At 56.0% G+C, this 10,241-nt stretch overlaps 1 protein-coding gene across 1 annotated transcript; it reads right to left on the bottom strand.

The window, feature by feature from the left end:
• Window positions 1–239: 239 nt before the first annotated feature.
• On the bottom strand, window positions 240–5,295 carry SLC16A8 (solute carrier family 16 member 8). Its single transcript, XM_076328721.1, has 4 exons — window positions 5,067–5,295; window positions 4,427–4,570; window positions 3,005–3,868; window positions 240–634 (listed from the first exon to the last, which is right to left on the bottom strand). The coding sequence occupies exons 1-4, from the start codon at window positions 5,293–5,295 to the stop codon at window positions 240–242; spliced, it is 1,632 nt and encodes a 543-aa protein (XP_076184836.1).
• Between the last annotated feature and the right edge of the window lie 4,946 nt (window positions 5,296–10,241).

Raw genomic sequence — 10,241 nt, 5'->3', positions numbered from 1 at the left:
TTTTTTTTTCTTTTTGGTGTTTGGGCTGCTCTGAGCCTGTGTTGTACCAGCACGGGTGCAGGATGCAAGTAGACGTATCACTGGGTAGGTATGTGGACATATGTACATAAGGACCAGCTAGTCTTACATCTCTCCCTCTTACATCTGCTTTTGTCTCAACCCCATATCCCACCTACCCTCCCACGCTGAGGTGCGTGCGAACAAGGCCAGTTTTATACATCCCTGTTCCTCTGCCCTGGCTAAAAACTGTCCCTCTCCACTGTCTGGTCAGCATTGCCGCTGTCTCGTGCCAACACCTCCCCGTCCCCCTCGGGACACCCGCCTCCCTCCCCGCTCTGCTCCTCTGCCACGTGGTTGGCCTCCTCGCTGGCCGCCACCATGGCATTGTCGGTGCTGTGGGCCGGCTGGTGGTTGTCGCTGCTGTGCTCCTCGGCTTCCTGCACGTCGGACTCTGCTTCCTCGGTGTCGCTCCCGCCACCCGTGGAGGGGTTCTTCTCTGGGGGAGGTTCCTTCTTCTTCCCTCGGTTCAGACAGCAGTAGGTGGCCATGGCCAGGAAGACAGCGGAGAGCACCACCTCTGAGCCCGCCAGGTAGAAGATCACCTCGTAGTTCTTGAGAGCATCGACCAAGCGTCCTGATGGTTGGAGAAGAAATGCGACAGTTAGCCTCAGCCTACTCGCTCCTGCACTGACAGCCCAGCACAGGCGGGCAGCACCTGCATTTGGCTGAGGACCCATTTCTCAAGGGAAGAGCAAGAAGCCTGAATATCCAAAAATCACCCTGGGCAAGAGCCACACTGTACCACCAGGGAACGTACTGTAAGAGTGCAGGGTTGGTGTTTTCCCTTGTTTGGACAAGGTTAAATAATTGTGACACACTGATGTTGTGGTCTCGTGTCATGGTGGGCCATCTTCTTCTTGCCAAGGTGAGATGAGCCTTGGCTTGTCCAGTCTCAGAAAAGAAACGAAATTTGAGAGGCATTGCTATTTCTTAAGCTATCATGTCAGGAAAACATTCAGAGGGGGAGAAGAAACATCTCTGGCAGAGAAATCCCTTTGGTTGGCCCATACCCGATGATTTCTCTGCCAAAGAGATGTTCTCAATGTATCTTCTGAATGCACCGGGGCTGGCAATGGAGGAAAGGTTCCCAGTCCTTGGTGCTGGGGAGCCTGAGCAGCCGCCCTGCTGCAGTCAGGATGGGGCCATGGTGACCAGAGGCTTCATCCCGGTCCCGCGTGCTCCTGACTGCGCTTGTGACCCCCGGGTCCCTGCTGCGCTATGGTGCATGGCCTGAAACCAGCCCCAGGGCAAGCTGAGGTGCCTCCCGGAGCAGTCATGGGAAGCACATGGCGAATTCCTCCCCAGGTGAATGTGCCCCTGTTCACCTAAGCCAGACGGTGAGTGAGGAGCCTGCGTGCACATACACACGCGTGTGTGTGTGTGTGTGTGCACGCAGCTTATCCTATGCCAAACCCCCTCAGCCCCACGGAGCGGGAAGCAGCTCAGGAGGATTACACCAAACAAAGCCACTTTGTTCAACCCCCTTCTTCCAGCCGAGCACTGCTCCCCTGAGTCCAAGCTGTCGGGTTTGCCAGCACACTCAAGCTTCCCGCACCAGGGGGGTCCTGCTGCAGCGAGTCCCCCTGGGGGGGAAGGTGGGAACCACGACTTGGCTCCCCCCAACACCGTTCTTCGGTGATCCTGCACTGTCTGCGTCCCATTGCGCGTGCGCACAGTACCAAGGCACAGCTGAACTGGGGCAGGAGGGCTAAGGGATGTTTCCCACCACCATCCACTGGTGTTTATTAAAACCCCCTCTCCCCCCATGATCTCTCTGCAGCTGCCCCCGAGACACATATTTCTTGACACACACCCCCGGCCTGGGACTGCTGACTGCCCCACAGCTTGTAAGATGGGACGTGAATTATTGTTAGCATCAAGAGGGTCTTCTCTCAGCCACCAATTTTTACCTGAGAGCTGGGTGGAGTTGCTGAGGGCGGGTTTTGCTCATAACTGGTGGTATGTGCTGGGGAAAAGGTCATTCACACAGAGGTCTTCACGGATGGGCTTTAGCCCACGTGTTGCAGCTGAAGGAGGGGAGTGCAGGAAGCGATGGAGTGGTTCCTGCCCGGGGATTTGCCCATGATCTGTCCCTGACCCTTCCTCGCAAATAGCACATGCAGGGAACTGCACTTCATTTGGAAATAAGCCTTTGGCATGATTTGGCTTTCTCAGACCTGGTCAGACACTTAACAGTAACCTACACCAACCTCTTGGGTGAAGGTTCTCTCCCCGTTCAACAGCCTGTTTATGGGCTATTGTGGGGCATGGACCCTACCAGGGACTGTGGCCTAGACTAGACTGGTTGAGAAGCTGTGAGTGACTTAATCCTCTTAAAAAAAAGTAACATCAAATGCCTCAGGTGGCTCTACAAACTGTTGTGGCTTGATTGACACCAAAACGCCTCGCCTGTGCCTTGGGATTGGAGCCAACACAAGTTGAGATCATTATTCACAGCACCAATCAAAAGGCCATGGACACCAAGGAGAACTTGAAAGACCCTCGCCTTGTCCTACTGAAGATTCTCAAAGGTTTGCCTGCAGCATGTGCCTGACCCTAGCCATAACACGATTTTATGCAACTGCCTTCGCAGTGAAGGCAGACACCTGGATCCCAGCATGAAAGAGAGGGAAGTGCCACTGATCAGGACTCAGGGACACTGGAAGTCATGCTGCTCTGGATAGCTCTGTATGCCTGCCATCGCTCAGGTCTCTGAGCAAAGCAGAGGGAGAAATATCACTTGCCGTCTTCTGCCCCTGCTCAGATTCAGTGTTGTGGTGCATGGAGTGAGACTGGGAGCTCTCACTTCAGATCTCATCTTCCAGAGAAAATTTGAAGTTGAGAAATAGGGTCTTTCTTCAAGTACCGTGCCCCTGCCCAATACCTGCAATACCATGGAATGGCAGCCAAATAAATCACCTGTGTTTTGCAGCAAGAGACCTACCTGCAGAGGGTGGACCGATGAGCACAGCGAAAGCCTCGATAAGTAGGACCAGCCCGATGGCGCTGGAGAACTTCTGGGAGCCAACGATGGCCATCAGCACCTCGAACTGCAGTGCCCCCACCATGCCGTAAGAGATGCCAAAAAAGACACAGAAGATGACCAGCCCCGTGTAATTGCTAGCCCTGGCACTGCAGATGTCTGTCAAGCCATTGAAGAGCATAGCAAAGCTGAACAGGTACGCCACGTGAGGGCGGACCCACTTCAACCCTGCCACCACGCCACAGGCTGGGCGGGCAAAGATGTCTATGAAACCAATGATGGATAGCAAGAATGCAGCCTCTGTGTCTGGTACGCCTGTGTCCTTGGCATAGTTGACCAGCAATATGGGGGGCACGAAGAGACCCAAGACCAGGATGAACTTTGAAATAGTGTAAATGATAAACCCTCGGTTGGAAAAGATACTAAAATCCAGAAGCTTCTTTCCTTTCTTGGGCTTCTTCTTGGCTTTCTTGGCTTTCTTGGTTCCATCAGTGGTGCTGATTCCCTCCTCTGATTTCCCTCCTATGGGCAGCATCTCCTTGGCTTCATATTTGTCCTGAGCTTTCTCCATCTTCCGCTTCATGCCCATATCCAGGGGTCTCATGACTGCCCCACAAGTGCAGCAGTTAAGCAGAAGGCCCCCCATGATAAGGAACCCTCCTCGCCAACCAAACTTCTCCAGCAGCACTTGCCCCAGTGGAGAGAGGGAAGAAAGGAAGACAGGGCTCCCAGCGGCAGCCAGTCCGTTGGCAAGAGGCCGACGCTTGTCAAAGTAGGTGCCCAGCATGATCAGTGAGGGCTGGAAGTTCAACGCCATACCCAGACCTACATGAGGGTGAGAGCCAGGAGGGAGACAGGGAATGCAAGAACATGAGACGTGGTTTGCAACAAGCTGAAAACTCCCCTCAGACTATCCTAGTCCTGAAGTCCCATGATGGGATTCATGTGTTCCTCACAAGCCTCTGCTCCTTCATGTTGGCGGGTTGCCCCTGGAGAAGATGGGCTAAAACAGCCTGTCTATCTGACGTGTATTTGAATCAGGTAACTGTGGCCATGTTTAGACAGGACCTGTGCCTTAAACAGGAACTTTGCCTCTCTCCCCTACTACTATATGCTGATGCCACCCCAGCTGCCATGATCACCGAGCATCACTTATGTTTCTTCTGTCCCTCTCCCCTCAACCACAGGCCCTGCCTGTTTAGATCCAGCAGATGCATCTCCCACAGGTGCAACATTCAGGACTAGATGCCTTCTGTGAGCAGGTGCGAATAGGTGAGAGGAGACCTGATGCTAGACATGGCAATGCTAAAGGGAGATACAACATGGGCTTCGCTCTTCCCCAGGTAAGTTTGTGTGTCCCCCCCCAACTCCTGGGGCTCTCACCCGTCAGCACGCCAGCTGTCAGATAAAGCTCAATGATATTGGTGGTAAAAGATGCCAGGATCATCCCAGAGGAAGCTAGCAGCCCGCCGATGAGCATCACAGGCCGACAGCCAAACTGGTTCACCATGATGCTGCATACTGGTCCTGGGAGGAAGCAGAAGAGGCAGAGTAGGAGACCAGAAGGAGACAGGACAACTGGGAAGGGGCAGCCAGCCCAAGCAGGGCACTCGGGGAAGATGAAACACTAATGACAGAGATCACTGCTTGGCTGCTTAGATACACATCTGTTGGGCCCGGCCAAGGGAGAGAGGCTGCGGTGTGGAGATCTCTGCTTTGCCCTGCCTTCAGCCCCCTGTTCTCTTGGAACAAGAGGGGCTTCAGCACTTCAGCAATGAGAGCAAACCTGGTGTCAACTGTCTGAGGCAGGTGGGGTGTCCCCTGAGGTCTCCTGGGGCAGAGGAAACAGGGACATGAAATGCAGCACACTTCTAGAAGAGAAGTGGTGGGACAATTGTATTCTGCATGTTGGTTCATGACCGGGCCAGTAAGCGTGAGGAGAGCCCATGGGGACATGGTCTGGGACCATTGCAGGGCAGGGGAAGGCACAAGTTGGGGAGGGGGAAGCATAACCAAGCATCACCTGTCCCATAGAGCATGGCCAGCATGATGGAGGAGATCCAGGCTGTGTCACTGTAGCCCACGTGGAAATCTTTCATGAGCTCCTTGAAGTAGACACTGACAGCTTTCGGGAAGGCATAGGAGAAGCCGGTGATCACAAAGCAGCCGAGGAGCACGATCCAGCCCCAACCACCATCCGGGGGCTTTACGGGAGCTGGGAGCTGCCCTTCCTCTGGGTCAGCTCTCCCCATTGTCTAGGCTGGGAGGGGAAATGCAGACCAGGAGGAGGTAGGTCAACAGAGAGAGAGAGAGAGAGAGAGAGAAATCTCCAGGCACTGCAAGAAGAGAAGATCACAGCAGGCAAACATTTACTACAAGGTTTCTCTCCATGCCCACCATCTCCAAGCTCAAAGAGCCTCACTGGGGGACCACATCATCTCTCTGCACCTTCATCCTGCCAGGCACGGCAGGATTGCTTCAGGGTGCGAGGTCAAGCCACAGCTGGGCAGAGGTGGGAAGGTCCCCCTGAGCTCAGGGCAGCCCACAGCTCCATAACACCCGGTCAGATGCAGCCAAGCAGGGTCACAGCTCCCAGCTAAGACTGGAGAGCTGCATCTGATGTGGTGGCGCATCAGGATCTGCAGCACCCCACTTGCTCCATATCCAGTCTTGCCTGCAGGCTGGTGCGAGGTGAGAGCCAGCAACATGAACCCCACTCAGCTCCCAAGATCTTCCTCTGAGCCTCTTCCCTCCCAGTCTGCTCCGGCTGGGAGCCTTCCAGGACCTGCTGTGCTACAGATGCCTCCAGCAGTGTGGCACAGGAGGTCCATTAACCCCACTATGCTTTCCTTTGGGAGGCCTCTGTGCACACCCTTCTCCCTTTCCCTCCCTTCCCTGCTGCGAGGGGCCAGATTTGGGAAATGGGTGAAGGGGGAGAGCACAAACAAACCGGTGGCAGCCGTTATTTGCATGCCAGAGAGATTAGGGCTCTGTACCTACACGGAGGGGCTGGAACAAAGCCTAAGGGGGGAGAAGGAGGGAATTAGAGTGGATGTCTTGTGAGTCGCTCTCGGGGCTGTTAAGCTGCCCAGGAATTTTGCTCCAGTTGGCTGCTGTGGGTATGTTTTTCTCATTTCTCTCCTAGGTACCAGGTCTCTGCCATACCCCTTCCAGCACCATTGGCCTCAGTTTCTTGATTAGCCAGGCTTATTTTCACACCTGTATGCAAAAACATCACTGGCCTTTGATTATAGATGCTCCTAAGTAGCATCAGACAGGCATTAGAAAGCAGGTGGGCTTTCTCCATGCCTGAGCTGGGCTTTGCCGGGTCTGGTTTGCCCTATCACCATCTTGCTGGCAGTATACCCCCAATGTGGGTCCTCTCTCCTCCCAGCTCCCTGGGCTGAAGGACTAAGAGATGGTGGCAATGTCCCCATCCGTTGGCACTGGCAGTTGTGGGAAATGCCAGCAGTCACATGCTGGCTGGAGACTGCCAAGGGGACAAGGACACTCCTATGGACGGTACACACAGGGCTAGCACCTGGGAGCTTTGGATCTGGGTGAGTTTCTCAAGGCAGTCCCTTTTCTTCGTGTCCTCCAAGCAATGGGGACAACTTGCCCCAATTCCCATAGCACTGCTGTTGCTCTGCAGGTTAAACTGCAAATCCTTTAGGCAAAAGCACGGATGGCACAGGCTGGGGCAGAGTCCAGGTAAAGGGTCCTTGCTTGGCAAGAGGTGGTCCTACCCTGTGACACCCCTGAATCTTGCAGAAAAGGACAGTGACTGGTCTTTCTCAGGCTGCAGGAGGTTCAGCATGCAGAGCCAAGGCTGGAAACAGGGCTGGGAAGTGCTCTGAGAGGGGTCTGAAACCATAGTTTAGGGGATGCTGGAGGAGGGACTTGCAAGACAAGACAACCAGGCCAGTTCTGGACCCCTCCGCAAGGGACATGGCACAGGTCTCGGGGACTGTGGCAAGGGGCAGAGGCATGAACTGAGAATAGGGTGCTATAAAGACATTTTCAAGGCAAGGAATCATTGCAAGGAAGAAATGATTCATGATACACTCTCCAGACACCCATACCTTCCCCCTCACACCCTTTCTGGTGTTATCCGGATCACTGGCACCAGGACAGCCAGACTGAACAGTCTCGCTCAGCTTCTGCCACTATCCACCCGCTGCTTCTCTCCCAGCTCCACCTGACTGACAAGCTAGGTACAGCTGTACAGAAGGTGACCTGCTGCAAAAGCGCAATGATTTCTCGATCAGTGCTGGTGCTCCACCACTGTACCATCTGCTGCACGTAGCTACCTCAAATAAGAGCTACTGACACCAAATACACCCCGAGCCTTTTTATCCAAGCCCTTCTCCCAGCCTCGCTCTTCTTGATCTCGTCCTGCACCACAAATCGAATGAATCAATCAAACCATTGCAATTCATCTTTTTTTTCCTCCCAGCTTCCTAGCAAGAAAATATTTGTCCATCTGTGGCATTCAGAGATTTCTGTAGCATCGCCTGTCAATGATGAGTCAACGGCATCTGATTTTGAAGAACGTTAGACAAATATCCATCAGTACTGCTTGAGTTTGGAGCTGGATGGGTACCTCTGCAGGAGCCACTTGCTCAGTGCCACACAACTGTACAGCAAGGCACGAAGGGGCTTTTACCTGCCTGCAGCTAGATGTTGGCTGAATAAGATGAGGTGCACCAGAGGAGCTCACCTGTGGAGATGCCTCCAAAGCCAAATATGCTATAGCATAGCTCTGCTGGAGATTTATCCCAGCTCTGAGCCAGGCAGTTCAGAGCTGCCTTGCTCCTAACACCATGGTGTGTACGCTGGCTCTTCTGCTCACGGCTGCACACGGTGGTCACGCCATGTACCCTGCACCTGCCTTTGCACATTCTACAGCTTGCTATTATTTTCTCCTCAGTTAAGGAGCTTTAGTCACAGGTAAAAATACCACGGGTAAGTTCACATGCACCTTAAAGCTCATCAGCATGGGCACCTGCCCTTCCCCGTGCATCACACACAAGTGGGCCAGAGCAGGCACTGCCGCAGAGCTAGCTGTAGGTGGGTGCCAGGAGAAGACTTGCACCGACACCAGAAGTCACCAGCCCAGGCTGGGAGGGCGAGGGCCACGGCAGGTTCAGCCATGGCTGCCGGTCCCTGGATGCACACAGAGCCCAGAGCAGTCGGTGCTGGACGATGCCCAGCAAAGCCCTGCTATGGCAGGCAAGCTGCATCAAGGAGGGTCCACACAAATGCTAGGATGGCTCCTCATGCCTCCACACAGTACAGATGGGGGGTGGGGGGTGGGGTGTGTCTGTTTATTAAATGTAAGTGCCCTGATTCATGCCACCAGCCTCCCCAGCCCACAGACAACACCCTGGAAAAGCATTCGTTAGAGAATTAAACGAGTGCAGGCCTGGGACGAGCTGTCCTGTTGGCAGCCAGTGCCAGGATGCAAGCATCCCTCCATGCCACTGACCTGCGCAACGAAGTGACGACCTCCCAAGCACAAGCTGAGCCTCCGGGGGCCGAGCAGACCTGTCCACAGCGCTCCCTTCTCCCTCCAGCTGGCACTTCCCGGCTCTGGATGAGGGCGCCTGGTTAGATGGTCCCGCTGGCTCTTTGCTCCATGGTGGGCACGCTATCAGCTGGGCACGGGGCGATGACTGCAGGACTCCAGTGCCCGTCGAGCAGTCTCTTGTGCCCCGCTCCTTCCTTCGGGGCAACTATGCCCTCACTAGAGAGCTAATCCCCCTCTCAGCTTGCTTTCTTCCGGCTCCGATGCTGCCCAGCAAACCCGCCTGTGGCCAATCCGGGGGGACGCCCCGCGTGGGGGACCCCCTTGCCTCCTGCAGGTGCAGGTAGTGCCCCACGGTGCTCCCAGCGTGGATGTGGGTCAGCAGCCGCTTATGGTTTCAGGTCGGCAGAGACCGGCGGATGCTGAGCGGGCAGAAAGCACTTCTCCACTTTTAAGAGGCTTTTCCAGCCAATGGGGAGGAGGTGGCTGCCTGCCGCAGCCCGAATCCCCCGGTAATCCCGCTGCCCAGGATCTCCTTGCCTTTCCCCCAGCAGAGTCGGGCAGGCTGGCTGGGGGCAGATTTGGAAGGGCCGAGGCAGGAGGGTGGGGGGGGTGCTGGTGATGGACCAGCCAGGAGGGAGGGTGCCGGGGAGGGGGGCAGCAGAGGATGAGGGCACAGGCCCATGCTTCAGTAAGGGGCACAGTGGGGGAAGGGGTTGCTTTCGAAGCCCCCCCATCGCTTCCTCAGCCACCAGCCAGAAGGATGGAGAAGCGCTGGCGTGGCTCTGCAGGGCATGTGCCCAGCAAAGAGCAAAGACAAGGTGGACCGGCCGAGGAATCACTGCTGTCCATGGCTCGAAGGGTGGGATCCAGCCCGCCCCTGGCAGCTCACTGACCACCCCCCACCAAAACGAAACCCCTCAGCAGCTGCCAGCCAGAAGGGTGTCTGGTGGGCACCAGGGACGTGCCAGTCTCTGGCCACACATGGGGGGGACCTGTTTTACTTCCAGGGAGGGGACCAGGGCTTGCCCTAGGTGGGATTTTGGGGGTGGGGGTGGGGGGGAAGGCCCAGGCTGTAAATCCCCAAAGCCCCTCAGCCCCCACTGCTGTGCCTTTGCAGCGCTCGCAGACAGGGTTTAATTTCTATTAATAAGGCTAATCGGCTAAAGCCCTGGCCGTTGCTCATACTCCCTCCCTCGCCACCTCTCCCTTTGGCCCCCGATGGTGGGGCCAGGCTGGTGGGGCACCCACAGACCCCCACAGGTCTCTGGGGGAGCATTTCCCCCACACACCGATCTGTCTCCGGGGCACCCAGGGGGCTCACAGCCTGGGCGAGAGTAAGATGGCTGCCAGGCCTTGTGCTCCCAGGCAAGGCCTGCTCGCACATGGCAGCTGGGAAGTGGGGATTTGCTGCCCTCCAGTGGCAGGACAGCTGGGGGGGCCGGAGGGGTGGCTGGCGGTGGGTCATACAGCCCTCCTGGTGCCCTCCATGTCTGCCTTGGCCCCCTGGGCTGGCGGTTGCCCTAGCCGGAGCCACGGCACTGCGGCGTTCAACGTCTGGACCATGGGCAGCCGTTACGGCCCTAGGGCTGGCGGGGACCCCACGTCCTCCTCCCCCTGCGTCCTCTGACTGAGGTGATGTCCCGGCCACTGGGACGGCTACAGAAGCGG

This window comes from Aptenodytes patagonicus, chromosome 1, assembly GCF_965638725.1.
Source record: "Aptenodytes patagonicus chromosome 1, bAptPat1.pri.cur, whole genome shotgun sequence".
In the NCBI taxonomy this organism is placed as follows: domain Eukaryota; kingdom Metazoa; phylum Chordata; class Aves; order Sphenisciformes; family Spheniscidae; genus Aptenodytes; species Aptenodytes patagonicus.
The sequence above is the reverse complement of the archived record's forward strand: the minus strand, read 5'-3'. Positions and strand labels throughout refer to the sequence as shown.